The 22,206-nt window shown below is 34.8% G+C and overlaps 1 protein-coding gene across 1 annotated transcript in view; it reads left to right on the forward strand.

Moving 5' to 3' along the window:
• Window positions 1–852: 852 nt before the first annotated feature.
• LOC123532690 (death-associated protein kinase related-like) overlaps window positions 853–22,206 on the forward strand; it is a 45,713-nt gene continuing 24,359 nt past the window's right edge. Inside the window, exons 1-2 of the mRNA XM_045314227.2 lie at window positions 853–960; window positions 7,932–8,140. Coding sequence (XP_045170162.2) covers window positions 7,980–8,140 — 161 coding nt within the window. The 5' untranslated portion in view covers window positions 853–960; window positions 7,932–7,979. The remainder of the gene's footprint in view (window positions 961–7,931; window positions 8,141–22,206) is intronic.

Consider the following 22,206-nt stretch of genomic DNA (forward strand, 5'->3'; position numbering starts at 1 on the left):
ATGTTGTATGATACAAGTATCTGTTACCTCATCGTGGTATGAAGGCTTGACCAAACATTTGAAGAGAAAATTACAAATTACACAGAATAAGGTTGTAAGGTTTATTCAGAATTTTAAGTCCAAGATTCGGTGACAGCCTACCAGTTTCAGCAGTTACATGTATTGAATGTAGAAAATAGAGTTTCAATAGCATACTTTTGCATATTACAGTAAATCCTTTTCAACCTAAGTCTTGACCAATCTTTTTTAAGCTTTCACTGTTTTCTTGTTCTGTGGACTCCATTGGAAATAAGCTTTTAGCTTAATGGGCTATCCGTATGTGCATACTGTATAGGCATACAGACACTAAATAGAAAAATGGCGCGAAAAAAAGGTAGTCGCATAATGGTGGATACAAATAGTCCTCAGTTTTTTTTGCTCCGTAGAGCTATTTTCCTTATTTTCTTCGCATTTTGTTTTTGCTAAAATCACATGACAGATCTATGCTTGACATGTAGGTAGCATTTTCATAATGAAATAACAACATGACAAAATTTTTCATGGAAACTTACACCACCAGTATAATTTGGGGTCTCATTTTTTAGCTGATTTTGCAGTTTGCGTGTTTGACTGAAATTATTTTTCTTGCTTCAAACATGACCCCCACTTTTCTTTTGATTTTTAGTTAGCAGTGACAATATTCTTCAAGAAAATGTAAGTTACAGACGTTTAAAATGGGTCCTGATGTGTGCTGCGGTCATTGGAAATAGGTCGATTTTATATAGAATAAAGAACAACAACTATTTAGTGTGTTATAACCTAGTACATCTTTCAGTCTATAATGTAGTTAATTATGTAGCCTACAAATAAGCGAGATAACTGCGTAAATATTTTTAAAGAAAATATTTCGTTCATTTTCAATTCTTAAAACACTTAGGTTTGTTGGTCGCAGTAAAAAATGTTGGAAGTATTTCATCGCAGGTATTTACTATATATAAGATTTTTATCCAAACCTTTTAAGTCTGTTCATAATTAAAGCACTGCTTACATGTTTTGAAACAAACAGGAGTCAGTACTTTAAGGACCACATTAAAAGCAGAATTTCTTTGTTTACACTGAGAGACATAGTGGGTGGGGTAAAGAATTATTTTATTTATGCCTCTTTCTCGTAATTCCGAGCCTTCTCATTGGTCCGAGCCTTTGGAAAATTTGCACTTGCAGCTATTTCCTGTTTCTAATTTTTATGTATGTTGTAAAAAATCATATGACAGATAAACAAAAGTAAAAAGAAAATAGAATTACTTGCATTAAAATAGAAATATACACAACAGAAAATTTTGGCACAAAATTTGCTTATCTAAAATCATTGGGGTAATATATAACCTTCTTACAGAAAACAGAAAGCACTTATTTTAAAACTTTTTTGTCTGCTAACACAATAATATATCTGTTCTTAATTTTAGCAAAGAACTTTTTCAAAAAAGCCTTAATTCTTCAGAGCAAGTACAGATGATTGCAAGTCTCGGTTTTAACGAGAAAGAGTTTGGCTGTTTCAGAGGGTTAGGGGTCATCATGTGAAAGCCTAGATTATTCATTTAAAAAAATCCTTAGAATTTTTCTTCATGGGGATTTTATAAGTTTAGATGTTGAAGTACCGAACTATAGCAAAAACTCTTTTGAAACTTAAATCTTCTACTGACCAGCACTGAAAAACCGGCTTAGGGGCTCGGAATAACGAGAAAAGGGCATACAATAAATTTTTTATGTGCCTATTCGACGTGAAAAACGTCTCATCTATGGAAATGTTTGTCTTTGCCTCATTAATCAATCAACAACTTTGTACAGTACCCCTATCTCAACACTGATAGGGATTATCTAAGCAGCTAAGAGTTCAGACGTCATTTTTCCATATAGTGTGAGTTAATTACATTTTGAATTTTGTTGCAGATGTAATAGCAAATAAATTTTGCAACAATTACAGATTTAAATATTAAAAGCAGTTACTGAGACAAACTGAGAATGTTGCCATGGGTTCACTGACAACAGCATACCAATGATGTTTATTTGCACAAATTATTTTTCTTATTCGCTCCATGGTTGTGCCAATTAAGATCATTATCTGCACAACGGGGTTTCGGTAGCGTTTATATTTTTGACGTACGGTGTATATAAGTTTAAAAAGCTATTTACATCATGACTCGTGTTCATTGTTTAAGGCCAAAAAAAAAAGATCTTGTTTCTGTCCACCCGACCGACCGTAATTTTTTACCCCTGACCGTATTTTTGTTCGGCCCAAAAAGATCAGTCTACCAGAAAACATGGCTTTTCAGATTTTGACACGCGAAAGTTGAGAAAAACTCGTATTTGACCCTTACAAAAAATGCCCTGTACGTCGGCTTGACCCGTGGCAGTTTTCTATAATGTGTCTCGAGTTTGAAAGTTCTGCCCCTTGTCAATCAAAATCCTGGTAATTTTCAATATTGTTCACTGCTACAAATGGAAGTATGGCAGTAGGCGGGGCGATTAATTAGCTACTGATGGATCTTTGTCAATCACGCCACGTGCCGACTGATACATGGTCATCTCGCGGTTTGTATCTAGTACAATAATGTCCGTGTTAAATTTTCAAAGGTGTTCTACTACCTGTGATCTACCTGTGTCCAGGGCCGTAGTATTAGCCTAAGCTTTAATGGCCCCTCTTGTCAAGTTCCTGATCATACAATCCTCTTCTCTGAATAAGTATTTTTAAATCAATGTTCTCATACTGCGCTAAGTAACAACTACTCTTGAATTTCTTGGTATTCCAGTTCTCATCATTTAGTAGGCATTTAAACTGATTTAGATTAGTTGCAGAAATTGTTTCTTCTGATAAATTATTCCAAAAAGAAATTGATCTCTGACTGAAGGAATTTAATCTCATATTGTGTTTACACTTTTTGCTTTTAAACTTCAGATAGTGTCCACGCAAATTGTCCTGAGCCAATGAAAACAAACTGTCCCAAACTTGTTGATTGATTAATGTGTAAATCCTTTCAAAAACAATACCAAACTTGTAGATATTGGCGATCTTTTTACAATATTTTGTACGACACTTCAGACCGTCCGCAGAATCAGTTTTCATCTACATCACACAGGCAATTCACAGGGTTCTCAGAAACGCCGAAATCGGCGTCCCTGTACGCATAATTGGTCCCGGTATACGCGTGTTTATTGCAGCTTGGGAGTCCCCGGACGCACATTTCTGCAGTGAGACGCAGTGAAAATTAATTGATTACATAAATTGCGAATACACAATGTTTGACTCGAGAGCAAAATATGTGGGCGGAGTTACTCGCTTGTCACCGATAGCCGCGTATAGCCAATCAGCGTTGCCCGTTTCCACTTCACCACGAGACAGATCAACTCGAATACATGTGATTGTCGGTGTGATTGCATAGGTGACAATTTCTAATTGCTAACGACGGATTAGGTAGTGTTTGAAGTAACTACGACTGTTTTCTCACGTACTAATTACCAATTTTAAAGAACTTTTTATAATCTTTTTTTAAGAAAGTGATAATTAGGCTTAATTATGAATGTCCGAGTAATTTTAAGATGCTGTCGATGCCGGTCTTAGTAACGTGATTATTTTTCTGCAAAATCGCTGATGTTATTTCATGAAGCATTTATTAATATGTTGATCATAGACATACTGTGCATTCTTGTATTTTAGACACGTTGTGCTCTTAATCAGTATTAAAATAAAAGGAGTAATTGTTTATATATTTTCTTTTCACTGTATGTTTATAAATCAGGAGCGATTTAACAGCAGGGCTGTGCGGGGGGAGGGGGGGGGGGGGGGTTGTCCAGGGGGGATTTTTTCCTACATAATATTTGCGTGAAGAATTGTGTTTACAAAATGTCTGTCAGCCTACACTTAATTTGACAGTACAATAGAGGCCTGTGTTTTGACGAAACGTTTAAGTCTGTCCGTCGGTCTAGTCAGTAGTTGGGACTGCAACTTTTTCAGCTTTGGGAGTCCCAGGACTGCAACTTGAAATTGCTAGTGAGAACCCTGAATTCATTTATTGAAATTGGGTATATTTGAAATAAATTTTGAAGTAATTTATAATAAAATCAGGAAGTAACATATGATTGATGCATAAGGTCATGCTGAAGGAGGTTTAAGTCTGCACTTATTAAGTTTATCGGCTTTTTACGCGCCGATTGAAAATTTTCAAAATGGCAGTGACTTACAACAGCGCGGCACATGCTTAAACTGGAAGAGCTGTTATTTTTAAATGAAGTTGCGACGGTCTATATTAAAATCAATTTCAACGTTTTTGGTACATTGTGTATCATTTTGAAGCTAAAACACTGAATTAAATAAATATGTACATGATTATACTATCAAACGGACATATTTCCTACAGAATTGGCTGAACTTTGGGCAATCTTAACAGTAACAGGATCATTTTTTGAACTACTAGAGGCGTAAAGGCATGTTGTTCGGTGTTTGTGCAATTTTTTTTTCAGTTACAGTGAAACACCGCTCGCTCGAGCATCGATGACTCGAGCACCCTGGCTCGCTCGAGCAATTCATGTGGTCCCGGCCGATTTCCTTCTATTTTCTATGTGATATTACCATGGTTGGGTCGAGCACCGATAACTCGATCGCTCGAGCATGACACCTGGTCCCTGTGTATTAATTTACTCTTTGTTGTTTCTGGCTAACTCGAGCAGAGGTGTCAAAATTTTTCACACCTTCGGCGGTCAGAATGTATCGGTTAATTAAACATTTTCACACACCATGAGAATTGCGTAGTAGTCTGTTCCCAGACTATCTTATTAATAAATGTTTGTTTGTCGGTATATTTGATATTATGATGAGATTAATTATTGTTAAAAGCTTAAAGAAAAGTTTTATTGATCAAATATCGATCAATTACTGATAACTTAAATCATCTTTTCTGCGGATCGAAATCTTAGTAATTTAATCAGCGGTTGTTTGCATGCAAATCTATCAATAGATAACGTTTGTAATACGTTTGTTTTCGAAAATGTCACAAGTATGTTATTATTACGCATCACCGTTTACTCAGCAAACGGTCCCGATGACCGTAAAACAAACTTCAGTTTTCTTCATATGTTGGTCAATGTTTGGGTCACTCGAAACCATGGATAACTCGAGCATTTTGCTCATCCCCTTGCGACCTCGAGCGAGCGGTGTTTTACTGTATTGTTTTCTTATTCATGCTGTTTTTATACTGTTAACAGTCAGGGTTGTAACTGTTTCAAGTTATCACAGTTTATAACTCATTTGAGTTATTGCGTTTACTTTCGTAACTTGTTTCAGTTATCATAAAATATTACTAAGCCCTCCTGTGTCAATTCCTCATTTTGAATGTGACTAATGCAATCATTTCCAGAATCCTTGGCCTTTTATCTTTCCAGCTATGCAGCAAATTTTTTTACGCAAGGCTGATAAAGTCTTACCCAAATGGTTTTAAAGCTATAAAACACTTAACATCCCATTATGCTCATCAGGTCATGATCAGACTAAAAGAGAATTTGATTAACCACAGTTTGCCACTAATAACACTTTAAAGGTCACTTTGTGAGAACAGTAAAAAGGCTTTTTTTTTTTAATAACTTACCTGGGTTATCTATATTTTATAACTAATACGGGTTATAAAATGCTTGAAAAAATAACTGAAATAGGTTACATAACTTAAAACAGTTACACCCCTGACTGGTTAAAGAATAAAAAATCAAATAAGTGTGACAAGTGAGGGAATTTAATGTTTATCCAGTATTTCTGAATCAGAAACTCCATAGCAAGTGACATTTACAAGTGGTTTACTAAAATATAAAAATAATCCCTACCTACACATGTACTGACCCTTTTAAACCCGTGTCCAGAAACAAGACTTTATTTTTATTTTTTGGCCTAAGATACTAAATTGTTAAACATTAATTAGATAATAAAGTTGAAAATTCACAAAAATGACAATTTCTCAAAAGTCGTTACATATATTGCTTTAAAACCTTGTAGGATTTCAAATGTGTTATTGTAGAACCAAAATAATGTTCACAAGCTAAGAATGTTAGTGATACTGTAGCTCTATAGTCTGGGTGCTCACAATTTAGATCCATAAATGCACCAGAGGACACCATTTACATACATACTTAACAAGAGGGCCATGATGGCCCTATATCGCTCACCTGAGTACCATTGCTTTAACCAAAAACAAAAAGAAAAAATTCTTACAAGGTACAGAAATATATGTCAAAATACACCTAAAAATTGGAGGTACCATCCATGTTGTACCACAGAAAAGTGGTCTCTGTTTTTCCCTACGGCCAATAATAAAAAGGTTACTAAATAAGCTATTTATAGTAACATAAAAGGGAAGTAATTAAAAAAAAAATATTGTAAGCGAACAAAAAAGCAATCTGCCAAATGAAACAAGAGCACTGCAATGCAACGCAAATGCAGAGCAATATTCACACAAAACAAAGTCATATGACCTTTGACACCTAAGTGTGACTTTGACATTGAAGTGAGCCTTCCAAAACATGTGCTCTGCACGTCGTTTCAATGAGGTGAACATTTGTGTCAGGTTTCTCTGAAATCCATCAAGGGGTTCGAGAGTTACAGAGCAGAAGGGAAATTGCCTAACCAACACACAGACAGACAGACGGACACCGAGGCAATAACATTATACGTCCCTGCAGGCGTATAAAAAGGAACGAGATCTTATGGTGATACAAGTTGTGTGCAAGTTTGGTTAAAATCAAATCATAAATGAAGCTGCTATTGTGCAGACAAGGTCAAAATAGCCAATTTTGGCCCTTTCAGGGGCCATTACTCTGGAACCCATTATGGGATCTGGCTGGTTCAAGAAAGGAACCAAGATCTTATGCTGACACAAGTTTTATGCAAGTTTGATTAAATTCAAATCATAAATGAAGCTGATATTGTACAGACAAGGTCAAAATAGCTAATTTTGGGCCTTTCAGGGGCCATAACTCTGGAACCCATAATGGAATCTGGCCAGTTCAAGAAAGGAACCAAGATCTTATGGTGATACAAGTTGTGTGCAAGTTTGGTAAAAATCAAATCATAAATAAAGCTGGTATTGTGCAGACAAGGTCAAAATAGCTAATTTTGGGCCTTTCAGGGGCCATAACTCTAGCCCATTTTATAATGGGATCTGGCCAGCTCAAGAAAGGAACTGAGATCTTATGGTGATACAAGTTGTGTGCAAGTTTGGTTAAAATAAAATCATAAATGAAACCAATATTGTGCAGACAAGAAATTGTTGACAGACGCACGGACGGACGAAGGGTGATCACAAAAGCTCACCTTGTCACTATGTGACAGGTGAGCTAAAAAAAAACCAGGAGGAGACCCCTTGACATCCATTACAGTAGGGATGTACCACTTTAATCTTACTCCCTCTCGGCGCTGCTCGTCTAGGCAGTCATGCTTTCATTGTCAACTTTTGTCCCAGGTCCGAAAAATATGGATCCATGCTTACATGTACAAAGTTTCTTTTTATATTCAGCTTGTAGGAAAGCAGTATTTGAGATTGAGCTTCTTGCCTGTCAATATTTCATTAGAGTAAGGTGAGATTTACACAGGATTCCCGAATGCAAAAAATTATCATAAACAGAAATCCCCAGACATATTAATGAGAAAAGCAGAGAACCTTCAAACTAGGGAAAAGCTGGATTTCTAGGGTAAAAAAATACAATTTCTTTTATGTGACTAGTCTGTGACAAGGCTTGCATAACCTTTCAGTCATAGGCAGTAAGGAAATGTTGCCAGTGTTTCAAGTCTCTTTTTGTGCCTGGTCAGTGATGTTGCTAAGGGCAGAAAGGTACTCCTGGCTTCAGTATAGACAATAGTTTGGTATAAGTACAGTAGTTGTATAAATTTGAAACATAAACTTTTCTTCTCTTTTCAGATTAAATTATGGAAAAGGATTTTAGTATGAAAATTTAAAGTCAGATCTATGAGAGAAGAAAGAAGGATGTCATTGAAGAATGGACCTCATCTACCACACTATCACAATGCAATTAAATCAACAAACGACTCGGCTGTATATACTCCAAGCTCCAGTATTATTTCGGACCCTCTCACAGACAATTATACTATAGGAGAAAATATTGGCAGGTTTGTGCTTTATCTGTTTCTCTTGTCACAAAATGACTGCACATTTGTCTTTGGGGTAAATATTTACAAAACTGGTGTATGTTGGTCTGTTAAAAGAAATGTTTTCATCCCATGAGTCCATGAGATGCTTAAATAAAGAACAAACTTATAAATGCTTGGATTTATATCCAGCATTTATGCTGTGCACATGGAAAATTTGGACATTTTCTGGACACGAACATTGTGTCAGCAGATTATGCACTGAGCTGTCATATCTTGAGCTACACATGCAACACACATTCAGCACATGTCAGGATACATTAAAATGGTGGAACCGGTGTTTTGCAAACTGGTGTTGTTTTTTTTTCCAAAAAGGTTCATTTGAACTTGAATGATAAATAAAACAACCTTTGTCATGGAAATTGGGGTGACATGTACAGTTTTGCACACCCATCTTAAAACTGACTTTCAGTGACCATGAATGTGACCTACTAACCTACTTTCTAATATTTTAGCATCAGTTTGCCATTTTAAACATGTGGCTCATATTACTCAGGTGAGTGATTCAGGGTCATCATTACCCTCTTTGTTTGTATTTTCTACTCCAGCTATGATGTGTTTAATTATTAATATCAAAAGAAAGCCCTTTGTAAATTAAGGTGTGTTGTGGAGAATCATTCATCATGAAAATTATATGCTGAGCAATGGTTCCGCCACCCTACCATATATGAATTTTTAATGGAAAATTCATTTTCAATTTGTAATGTTTAGTTGCTGGTTAAACACTGTGGTATTGTTTGAAATATTTTCCTTGCCTGTTTGGTAAGCTAGAAATTGTATTCACATTGTAATCTTATGTTTGGGAACATTAAATTTTGCCTTCAGACAAGGTGTGGGAGGAACGGCAATCAACATAGTATTACTGACAGGAGGAACAGAGTTTATATGTTCAAGCTTGCTACGCATTCATATTACATTACATGATATTAATATATCTTATACCTAGCGCTGCAGCGAATTTAAAGCTTTACAAACAGCTTGGACCAGATCGACGCGATAAATCGCTCTGACGTCACTGTTGTACTCTGACATATTTTCCATTTGAGAAATTGAATGAACTTTACAATTTTAGCAGACGACATTTCCAGCAGATGACAATTTATCTAGCATGCTAAAGGTTAATGAAGGGACTTCATGCCTATGTGCAGTATATATTGCAAAGGGTATCAAATCTGATTACTGAGACAATTTTGTCTGTTTGGAATTTTTTGCAAATCTGCATTAAAGGTGGTCAATCACATTTAAACAACATTTAATGACATTTTTTACTTTTTGTATATTCTGGTAGAGAATTATTTAAGGAACAAAAAGACCTATTACATGAGTTAGATTCATATTTGAAATGTATATTTTATTATTTTTATAAAATTTTGTAATTAACTCCCCTTTAATATGAAAGTATATAAACGCAGGTATTTCTTTTTATTTCGATACAATGTCTATTTTACATTTGCATTTGATTGAAATATCAACTATTGAACAATCTGAACCAAAATGCAATTTTTAAAAGTGTGTTAGTTTTCTGAATTAATTATTTCCAAATCATCTTGGTTGCGCAACCAAGATAGTGCAAAGGGAGGTAATAATAATTTTTCAAACTTGCGTTTCTAATGAATTCCAACTAAAACATGATTTTTAATGCAAATATTTTACAAATATATTACATATTTCTAATATTTATACATTCCTTAGGCAAAGTATGTTTATCAAATTATACTTATGAAAAGAACTCTATTTGGTTGGGCAACAGGTTTGAAAATGAAATTCAAAATACCTCCAGTGAAAATCTAATTTGTATTAAGTGTTAGTGAATAAATGAGTGTAAATGATCAGATGCTAAAGTTTCGAACAAATCCGTTACATGGCCAAAATCTGATTATCCACCTTTAAATATGACTCCTTGTGGGAGTCTTTCTTGTTTATAAACAAGATGGTTGAAATAGTTTCTTTTGAAGTCCAACAAATATGTTAAACAAACATTTATGATTATTAAGTTAATATTTGTTGTGTGTCTTATTTTTGAAGTACATTTGAATGCTTTTATATAAGGCAGTTATATGATTACTGTGTCACTAGTGTGAAAGGAACATTCCCCACATGCAAAAGAAATATTTTGCTTGGTTTATATTTGAGCTTCTTTAATCTGCATATTTTGCATTTTAAATTTTCTTTGCTCTGAAAATATTTTGTCAATATCTACTGCAAGCAAGTTGATCTCTTATGGATTGGCGATAAAGTTTTATGAAATATTTGGCATTTTTATTTGCCCATAGAGATGTACAATATAATATGTGAAAGTGCAGGCTGTTTCTGTTAAGACTTCCATTGCTCAGTGGCTGAAAAATGCTTTGACCTGGGGTGCTTAAATTTGAAAATGTGCTTTGCCCGTGCTGTTGTCAAACTCTGTAAGGCACAATGAGGTAGAAGTGGAATGTTGTCTAGGAACATGTTGCTATTTATCTAACTCTTGTAATTATATCTGAAATATAAGGAACAGTTACTTTAAATCTGATGTATCAAACGGAATCTCTGTGGCGGATCGGTTAAGGTCACTGACAAAGAATCACAAGATGCCCCTCACTGTGCTCAGCGTTTGAAACCTTGCTTGGGATGTAGAATGTGAGGAATCCAGGTTGCTTGTTGTAGATGGTCGCTTCTACCCAGCGGACAGCCTATGCCTAAAGCAGTGTTTGGACGGGGCACCTGAGGCCGAAAAGCTGGAAAGTTACCATTATGTTCTGTTTATTATGTCAATGCACCATTAATACACCCAACCAACATACCGGTATAAAATAAACTCGGTTTAATCTTAGTCTATCTGAAAAAGTAGAAGGTTTAGAAAAATCATAAAAAAAACAAAAGGGTGAAAAATTACAAAGGTAATAATTGGGTAAAAATGTTTTGTGTGCATCCTTATGCTGTCATAAAGTTTTTGTTAATATATGAATTTGCCTAACATTCAAGTTATAATCATTATCTGTATTATGAATAGATTATTTTCCCCCACCCAAGAAGACAAGGTGTATTATGATAAAAATACACCTTTCTCTATTTAATTTTCTTCCCTCTTCCTTCTCAGATAGCACATTAAAATGAGGAAGATGTTGCATAATACTTAATTTATACAGCAAGTAATACTGAAAGTCCCATAAGGATTTTAATTTTATGTAAATACCAGATAAAACATCTGTCTAAATAGAGTGTATGCATAATGGAATGGTTATAAAAGCACTATTTTCAATATTGCACAGTCATGATCTACTAGTGTCATAAAGGGAGGTAATCAAAAACAGTAATTAAGTTTCAATACTTCCTACTGATTGTACCAAATATTCAAACCTTTGACAAATATATGAGAAAATAGGTACGGAAAATAAGATTTAACAAGAAATTAATGCACTTTATGTTCGTAACAAATAATGTGGCTCACATTATAAAGAAAATTATTATGAGCTGATAACTGCAATTTTTAGTTGACAGTGACTGTATGAGCCGCGCCATTGGAAAACAAACATAGTGGATTTGCGACCAGCATGGATCCAGACCAGACTGCGCATCTACGCAGTCTGGTCAGGATCCATGCTGTTCGCTTACAAAGCCTATTACAATTAGAAAAACTGTTAGCAAACAGCATGGGTCCTGACCAGACTGCCCGGATGTGCAGGCTGGTCTGGATCCATGCTGGTCACAAAGCCACTATGTTGGTTTTCCCATGGTGCGGCTCATATAGACTCAGTCATTGTGTCATTTTATGTCATCTTTAACAGCACCAGTGTCTAAGAGACCTGTGTTGGTTCTTCCCAGGAAAGATGGTTTCATATGTATTGGTGCTATACTCCAGGCATGTTAAAGAACCAGACTCCTGTCTATTCATATAGAGCTGGGCTGAGTTAGCCAGACAGGCATGTATCTAAAAGGATTTCTCTCTCTCTGTGTTCTGGGGGCTTTATTTCACTTTGTCCCACTGGTCAGATCACTCTGTGTCTATACTAGTGAAGGATGTCCTAATATTTTAGCTTTAACCCTGTCTTATGCAGGCTTCATGAAACCAGCCCCAGGAATGTAAATGGGATGTATTGCACAATTGGTTAACATGCCTGTAGAGAGATGTGTTGACCTGTAAAGGCCCAGGGTGTATTTTCCTAGAGGCACTCTGCTGACTTCATCCACCCGGTGACTTTCCATCTTTCCATATCTTTTCCATTCCCATACATTGGCTTTAGTTACATTTATTCTGAAAAGGTCGTTGGAGCCTTGTGTTATCAGTAGTCGGGGTTTATAAGGCTTATATGATATTAAAATTATTGTAATAAATTTATTATGTAAAGTAAAGGTCGCATTCCTTGGTTGGCATAGAATACGCTGGTCAAATTATAATCTGTTTAATATATAAATAATTGTACAAACAAACGAGGCCAGGTCCTGTTAATATCGAATTAGTTACTGTAAAATCATTGATATTCATGGAGGGGGAGGGTAATTTTTGTGGATTTCATACTATTAGGTGTTTCAATCCATAAAATTCAATGTCAAGGAACAAATAAAATTCCCATTCATTTTATCTCGAGCGTGTTGGAAAAATGTTGTTATCCACAAGCAGCTGTTTTGACCAAAACCACAAAATTTCATACCAACGAATTGAATATGATTTCTGGTAAGGTCGCTCTTGTGTCTGTACTAGTAGAGATGAATTTGGCACCCTGAGCGGCTGCCTTTGTACTATATACAAAGAACCTTTAACCGTATTAATACAAAATAGGGTGCTATATAAATCTGGTGTAATATATTTTCCCAAAAGCCTTAAATGTTAAAGTGAAAAATTGTATTATTATTTTACACTATGTAAAAATGACTGTTTATAAAAAGTAGAGTTGTATGACATTGGTGACATAATAAGAAGGAATTCTCAGAAATGTCATGCCTCTTTCATTTTTTTCTACACAAAAAAAGTCATTAACTTTAATGCATGATGTAATTACTTTACCATGACCATAAATAAACAGTTGCTTCTCCAGTTTGACAAGCCTGTAACATGATCTCCTTACAGTTAGCTGAATAGAGTTTTAATTGACTATGAAGTTGTAAAAAAGGTAGTTTCTTCAGAAGTTATGTGAAATCATCTTGAAATCATGCCTTCCTTCTTTCTTTTACAACACAAAGTTGAAGTTACCAGATTCATTTTGTCAGTGTGTGTATTTTTTGTCACCATGTCTGATTTGAACATCATAAGATTACAGGGTCCTTCCTGGTTGCAGTCATATACAGGTCACATTAGTTTGTTATATATGTGAAATTATCTCCCTTGATGATAATATCATTATGTGTAATTATCTCCTTTGATCCCTTGATGATATGTAGAAAGTGTTAAATTTTGAACATCGCTGTTATTATACTATTATATTTGTCAACATAATTATGTGATGATTTTTAGCTCATCTGATTTTTTGAAAAAAAAATGATGAGTTATTGTCATCACTTGAGCGGTTGTCGGCGTCTGCGTCGGCATCTGCGTCGGCGTTGCCTGGTTAAGTTTTATGTTTAGGTCAGCTTTTCTCCTAAACTATCAAAGCTATTGCTTTGAAACTTGGAATACTTGTTCACCATCAAAAGCTGACCCTGTATAGCAAGAAACATAACTCCATCTTGCTTTTGCAAGATTTATGGCCCCTTTTGTACTTAGAAAATATCAATTTCTTGGTTAAGTTTATGTTTAAGGTCAACTTTTTCTAAACTATCAAGCTATTGCTTTGAAACTTGAATACTTGTTCACCATCATAAGCAGACCCTGTACATCAAGAAACATAACTCCATCTTGCTTTTTGCAAGATTTATTGCCCCTTTTGGACTTAGAAATCAGTTTTCTGGTTAAGTTCTATGTTAGGTCACTTTTATCCTAACTATCAAGCTATTGCTTAAAACTTGCAACACTTGTTCACATCTAAGTTGACCCTGTACAGCAAGAACATAACTCCATCCTGCTTTTTGCAAGATTTTGGCCTTTGGACTTAGAAAATATCAAAATTTCTTGGTTAAATTTTATGTTTAGGTCAACTTTTTCTCTTAAACTATCTAAGCTATTGCTTTGAACTTGCAACATTGTTCACCATCAAGCTGACCTGTCAGCAAGCAACATAACTCCATCTGCTTTTTGCAATAATTATTGCCCTTTGGATTAGAAAATCATTTTCTTGGTTGAGTATTATGTTTAAGTCAACTTTTCTCATAAACTATCAAGCTATTGCTTTAAAACTTGCAATAGTTTTTACCATCATAGTGGACAAATGTACATCAAGAAACATAACTTTATTCGCTTTTTGCAAGAATGATGGCCCTTTTTAGACTTAAAAATCATGGTAGGACAATATTTCTAATACACAAACAAAATCAGATGAGCGTCAGCACCCGCAAGGCGGTGCTCTTGTTATCAGTATGAGACAAATTTTACACAATACTGTGAAATTAAAAAAAAAATGCAACCATATTTAAAGCAAGAACGATACAACGACAGTTTAAAGTGTTCTTGAATGTTAATTTTTTTCTTCTTCACTGCCTCATATTAATCATCGCCCATAAAGATTTTGACAGTATGCTAAAAAACAAATAAAGTAGCTGTCCAACTATATATGTTTGATTAGATAAGCAGTACTTTTAGTGTTGCTTATGAAGTTACAGTTAGTGCAGAATAAAGGGAGGTAATTAACAACAATGAATTCAGTAATACTTTCTTCAGTGTTAATGAAAGTTTCAAACTCATGGCAAATACCTTCAATAACAATTATGGAAAATAGGAAACAACAAGAAAATTAACTATTTTATGTTAAATAAATAAGAAAAAATACGGCAGCAAAGCCATTGTGACCCTTACTGAAGTTCTTACAGAGCTATCAGTATTTATTGCAATGTCCGTGTCAGTTATGTTTCACGTAATAGGACAATAATACCAAATTAGAGGTTACGAGTGGAGTAGAATTTAAAACAAGATTTGGATCAATTTAAATTCTTTAGTATCTAGTTTCAAAGTACAAAACTTAATATTTGATTATTTTCAAATTGAGATGATATGATTGCATTTAAATGGTTATTATGATCTGTGATATTTATTGTAAAGGTGACATACTGGGTGTGATCATCATGTATTAGCCTTTGTAGTTTTCTTTTTCATTAAATTTGTTTACTCTTATATTCAAACCCACTGCTCGTTATATTTGAAATATTCAAATTAAGAAATTCCGCAGATGATAAAAATGAGTTATGATCAACAAAAAAATCAATGCTAGATAGTTCTACTGTATGAGGGAAGTATTTTAACTTCCATTTTATTTACATTGTGTATAACTTATAAGACACTGAATTCATTCAGTTTATGACAGAGACATTTTCCAAATATGTTTATCTCCTTTACAAGGAACAAGATGAAGTGTCATTCTTTAAATGTGCCATTCGTAATTTAGAAAATTTTGTGAGATCTTCAAAGAAATTCCAAGGTGCTTTTAACAGGGCATACCATGCTGGACACGATTGGTTTTGCATTTGCGACCAGTGTAGATCATGATCTGCACTGGTCGCTATTCAGCTAGTCTGTATCTTTTTGGTATTAGCACCCCTTTTAACAGTTAATGGTACTGTCCAAATTGGAAGATGGCCAAGTTCATTATAGAAATTTAGCATGGAAAGGGTTAATTTTTATGTCCCCGGCATCTACTGATGCGGGAGGCATACAGAGCTCCAGATAAGCTTTTGGTGCAATTGGGTATTTACCCATCACTTTTTGTCTGAATTGGGTATTGGAAATTTGAATTGGGTAAAAATAATATCATTACCCAGCCTTTTCAGAAGTAATTGGGTATTTGCTAAAACCAGTTGGATATTTTACCAATCTCGCACTAACAATTGAGTATTTTTTTGCTTACAGTATACATGGTATATATCATTAAACAGGACTGACTAAGTATTTTAATGGCGCCCTTCAATGTTTAATACAAAAATGTATTTAAAATTGTAATGAATGTTTCATACTGTTGTTTTCTTTTTCACTTTTAATGCAGTCTGAGATCAGTTCATCCACAATATCCCGAACGATGTGGTCATCGCAATATGCATTCTCCCAAAAGATGTCATCCAGTATTGGTGACACTACATCGTCACAAACAGATAACTTTCATTGTTGAACAGCAAAATATCCCACTAATTTGTTTGTTTGTGCTGCAACAATGGTTTTTCCTGCAACCTCTTTACATTTTATCGGCGTAAAATTGTTTACAAAGCGTCCAAATAACACCGATCAGCCGACTGAATGGTCCTGTTATTTTTCCGATAAATTGCAACCTGTTCTGCAGTAACATATAACCAGTCAGTCAAATCTAGCGTTAAAGTCTCGTAACCGTTCTAGTTATAAGGAAAATGCGATACGCAAGCTATTTTTTACGAATTGGGTATTAGGAATTTTAATTGCGTTTCAGTACGCACACTGTATGAATTCAATTGGGTTTTCTGCAATTTAAATTGCGTAAATACGCAAATACGCAGCTTATCTGGAGTTCTGGGCATATAGTGATTGTCCTGTCCGTTCGTTCGTTCGTTTGTCCGTTCGTCCATCCGTCCGTACGAGGTTAACCAAATGGGACCGCTTCGTCTAGCATCAATACCCCTTACTAGAATGACTTGATACTAATGCAGATGCAATCTGACTAAAGTACATCTCCTGTTACGCTACGCATAGGATCTGAAAACGACCTATTCATTGCCTCGTTCTGACGGCCCTTTCACTAGCCAATCAGAGCCTAGCTTACAACATCTTGCAAATCTACCTCTAGCATTGACTTTTGATATTTACAATTCTTATGTCGTAATTTATCAGATAGCCGGTTAGCTCAGTCGGTAGGCCACTTGCTTTGTAAGCGAGGGGTCCCGGGTTTGAGTCCTGGAATAACTGCATATTTTTCTTACTCTTTGAAATTGGAACAAGTCGCCTGATTGGATAACATAAAAATAGCAATAATGGAAATCCAAAATATACAGAAGACGAATGTGAATGGGTCGTTCTCAGATCTTCGTTTAGAAGATAAGTACTTTAGTCAGATTGATGCAGATGTAACCTGTGACCATTCCTCATCTTCAGACATTACCTGACCTCAGTTTGACCTTGACCTCGTTTTGGACTTGGGTTGTTTTGTATCAACAAGGATGCCACTGGGGGCATCAAGCGTTTATTGAACGCAGCTTCTTCTTGTGTTTAGAACAGATAAAGCAGCTATCCAGATAGACTATGTTCATTCTAAGCAGGTCAGAAAAGTACTATTTTCAATTTTTCATGTGAATAATACACTGTAAGAGCCATAAAGGGAGGTAATAGAAAAGGATTCAGTGATACTTTCTGTTATGTTCAAATCTCAGGGTTCGAATTTAAGCTCGCATACTCGCGAAATGCGAGTGCAAATTTCAAACTGCAAGGTGAGATTTCAGACACAAGCATTTTTTTGCGAGTGAAAATTTTTGGCCGAATAATGTGCATTTCTAAAGGTCGTCTCGATCTTACACTGTTCTTTCTTTCGGAGCACTCTTTCATCTTTCATCGTAAAAGGACATTTACACTCGATACATGTCCTGTGCGCATGTCTTTTCAACTGCTGACAAGTACCTGCGCCAATTTTGATGACGTTTACCGCATCCGGTGGGTTTTTTGGTATTCTATTAATAAGTTACTATTTATATAGCGCAAATACGATTGGCTGGACTTGTCACATGGATGTTTGTGTTAATGTTCTAATAAAGTAACATATCGCGGAAAATGCAAGTTGTTTTTCATTTAGCAAGTTAAAAAAATACCACTTGCGAAAAAATGCAAGTAGAAAATTAGGCTAAATTCGAACCCTGAATCTTCAAACAGAATATAAGAGGTAACAGTTACTGAAAATGGGAAATAACAATAAATTTGTAAATAATATTTTATGATGTGGCAGCCACATTATAACCAAAATCATTATGACACTTTTTACTGCTCATCCCCGAGTTTATTAAAATGAATTAAGGAAGGTTTGCATCCTTTTATTATATTAAGTTCAGGTTGATGGAGTAGTCACTGTTTATTGCTGCATTTTAAATGGTGGTGTATTTCAAAATTGTGTTTTTCAAATGTGAATGAGGTGTGAACATTGTATCAGATATGGATTGTCGGGTGATTATACGGACAAGATAATGTACAAGATAAATGTAACATATAATGTACCCATTCATGTGATTGCCATTTATAGATGACTCATACATCAAAGTATGTGCACTGTTTGGTACAAAATGTCGTAATTGATATTAGGCTGCTGATATAGTCTAAAAACATACACTATTTTTCCTTTACTTTTATGTCCTTATTCAGAAACGCTTAAGAAATTTTAATTCATCTTAGGTATAGTCTGTCATTTCTGTGTCACAAAACATCATCATTAATAAAAAGAAGACAGATAGCGATGTAGGGTACTGATACTGGTAATTCAGGTGTAATGTTAGACGAAATTGTATTTCAAAATCTATGTGTTTATTTGTAAATAAATTACAGCCAAGATTCGTGACTGGTTTGTGTAACTTTAAGATACAAAGTGTAATTAATTATCTTGACTATATACTTGAGTCATGCGGTGCCAGTCTGTTGGTCCGTCTTTTATTCCTTTCTAGGGGCAGATCTCTGAAACTATTTCATGAGTTTATCAATTTCAGTCAGTATACACTTAAATGTTCACCATGATAAATTGATACGACCTGAGGGTCGCAAGGTTTAAGGTCATCATGGCACTTGTAGGTCAAAGATTTTATTTGGTATCCCTTTATAATTCACTAATTAATGCTATATATCTCCAAAATAGCTGGAAAGATTTCATAACACTAGCATAACTTGTTAACCTCATTTAAATGATTTATGCAGAGCGCATGATCTAGAGATAGGCCCTAAAATTTTCAATGATAGAATTACATTAAATAAAGTCTAGAAATTAATATCCAAGTCCTTGAAATAACCAAAAATGATTTTACAAATGTGAAGTTTATGATAGTTTTGTTAATATCAATAACAGAAGTTTTAATTTTTAATTTAAGTTGTGATCCACAAAGAATGACAACTCTTGCCTTGGGCTAGTACTTATAAGTAGAGATCTATTAGTTTACTTCCCTTGCAATTACACAATTGAGTGGAAAATGAAAACTGTTTAAGACACAATATCATACTTTTTTGCACAACAAAATCATTAAGGATTTATTCATTTGTGTTTGATTTACCCCTCAAGACATGGTTCCTATGATTCTGTCAACTTACATATGGTAAAAAATTAACTTTTAACAAGCCAATAATAAAACGAAGTACCAGTAGGTAAATAATAGTGCAGATAATACAGTTTTGCTTGTATCAAAATGTCACAATAGATCCACTTTTGTAATACAGAACACCTGATAGGATTAGTAAAGGTGCAATTATATTGATCTCTATTTCCTATGCCTACATGATCTAGGTCACAAGGTTTAAGGTCACACTGGGAGGTCATATTGCATTATTTTGTGTCAGATCTATTTCCCCAATTTTCATGAAACTAGCATCAGTTCTTGATGAACAGGTTGCTTACTTTCCCAGAATTAAAGCAGCATCTAGGGGTATTAATCACCATCAGTGATAGCTCGAGTTTATTGTACCTTTGAATTTAATATGCTGCTTCATATTTTTCTTATGTTTATACAAAGTACCATGTCTGCAATTCCAGACTAGTTTATAGTCACAAATCACAAAATTCAGTATATCTATTAAGGCACAGTTTTTGTTGTGTCACCATGACATACCTCATGTTGGTAAAAAAAAGTAAGGTATAATGAAAGTAGCAAATAACGTATAATTATTATCATTATAGTGGAATGTCTTTTCAAACTGGCAGACAAAATGAAGTGGCCTTTGTCAACGTGTAATTACCAGGAGTTTGATTTTTAGTAGTTTAACTATTACAAGTCAGTAATTTGCGGCAATTTTCATCAAATGGTTCAGCGTCTGTTTTTATACAAGTGAATACTTTAAAGATTAAGATGAAGATAGCGTAGATTGAAATGTATAACAATGACAATACTGTAATATATCACATCAGTTCAATTAGATTTACTATTCACACACCAGATTCGTAGCCCACCCGGTTTGCTCAATTCATGAAGAGTGCAGATCTACGGGGGGTCGTGAGTCTGATCCCCGGGCGAAGCGTATGTTTTCTTTGACGATTTGATAAAAGATACTGTGTCTGAAATTTTCATTTGTCCTCCACCTCTGATTCATGTGGGGAAGTTGGCAGTTACTTGCGAAGAAGTACTGGTACAGAATCCAGGTAACACATGCTTTAACAGTCACCTCTATTCAGCAGCCAACCTGTCTTAAGCAGTCAGTGTCTCATTTCCCAAAATGGTCATTCATTCATAAATTACCTGTATAGTAAGCAGGGACCAGCTGTAAGCAGCCACTTTTTCCCAATCCCTTGGCTGGCTGCTTAAGACAGGTTTTACTAGCTGTAATTGAAAAATAGTTGAAAAAAGACATCAAACTCGAAACAAAAAAACAAGTCGTACTTGTGGAGCTTCTGCTCCTACAGAAGAATCCAAATAATAATCATCTAAATCATAATATCTAAATGTTAACATCTAAATGTTATTCTCAGACCCGACTGTTTTATTCATTATTGCAGAAAGCCTAATTGGCTTATAACTATAATGTTATTTATAAATATTCCTTGACATACAAAATGTTTTGTTAATAAATCTTCAGCTGTTGCAGGTCAAAATTCAATTTTAAGTCACTGTGAATCTATGGCCGATTTGGTTTATTCATATTATACTTGGGAAGGTAAAATTTGTCATATCGTTTTGTATGTAAACATGATTTAACGTACTTGAATGTAACCCATGAATAAGGTTTGGATATTTGCAAGTCTTTCAAAATCGTATAAAAGCATACCATGAAATCTTTAAAGCCACTGAGGCTATCATTAAAAAAACATTTGTTTGTGGTAACACGACCTACCCATGAAAATTGGCTGCAACCAAATTTTTTTTTCTGGCCAGTCAGATGAAAAAAAATTGTTTTCCCTCTTTATTAATATTATATGCAAAAAAAAATATTCCCTATTCCCTACCTACCTACCCACACAAAAAATTTTGGGTCGTGTTACCGCAAACAATTGTTTAATTGCGGCCCAACTAGTACAAGATGAATCTACTGTTAAGTGTATTTAAACATGAAAGTGTCAGATATCCTTGGTGCATAAAAGATAAAATTTATAGTAGAACATCTGAAGACATATAATGGAAACTTTCTGTTGTGCTAGGAATTTGTAATTTTGTCACAAATTTTGTGTAATCTACAAAAGACAGAATTTTTTTAAAGTACAATTAGATACTGGGGCTTTGAAAAATGAACAATAAAAACCTGTATGTTCTGTTTGATGTGGGTTAAAAGCCATTTTTCAACAGTATTTCAGTTATATGCAAGAACCGTCTGTTCACCTTTGATCTCGTCCAGTGTTCCTGGTGCATTCTGACAGAGTTAGATCTATAGGAAGAATGATTTACCCATAGTGACACTCGTGTACATTTCTGTATGATAACGTATTCCCGTTAGGCAAGTCGTATTCCCGTTAGGCAAGTCGGCATTTTTGGACATCAAGTAGCTGAATGCGATAATAAGTTTCTGGAAAAAAAAAACAGAAAATGTGGAAATCGCATATGTAAAGTATGTATTAATTTGCAGTTGTCGTAACAAGTCCACTACCTTAATTAACCTTTAGTCTGCTGGCGGCAAGTGATTATGCCTTTGCAACATCCGTGCAGGCTGATCTTGGTCTGCACTGTTCGCTATTCAGTCTGTAAATTTTCAGTTAACACTCCTTCGAATAATAAATTGAACAACAGACCAGTCCATTATAGAAATTAACCCTTAGCCTGCTAAATTTCTACAATGGACTGGTCCATCATTCAGTTTGGGCAGTACCATTCATTATTCAAAGGGGTGTTCACGGAAA

This window comes from Mercenaria mercenaria, chromosome 11, assembly GCF_021730395.1.
Source record: "Mercenaria mercenaria strain notata chromosome 11, MADL_Memer_1, whole genome shotgun sequence".
NCBI classification, from domain to species: Eukaryota; Metazoa; Mollusca; class Bivalvia; order Venerida; family Veneridae; genus Mercenaria; species Mercenaria mercenaria.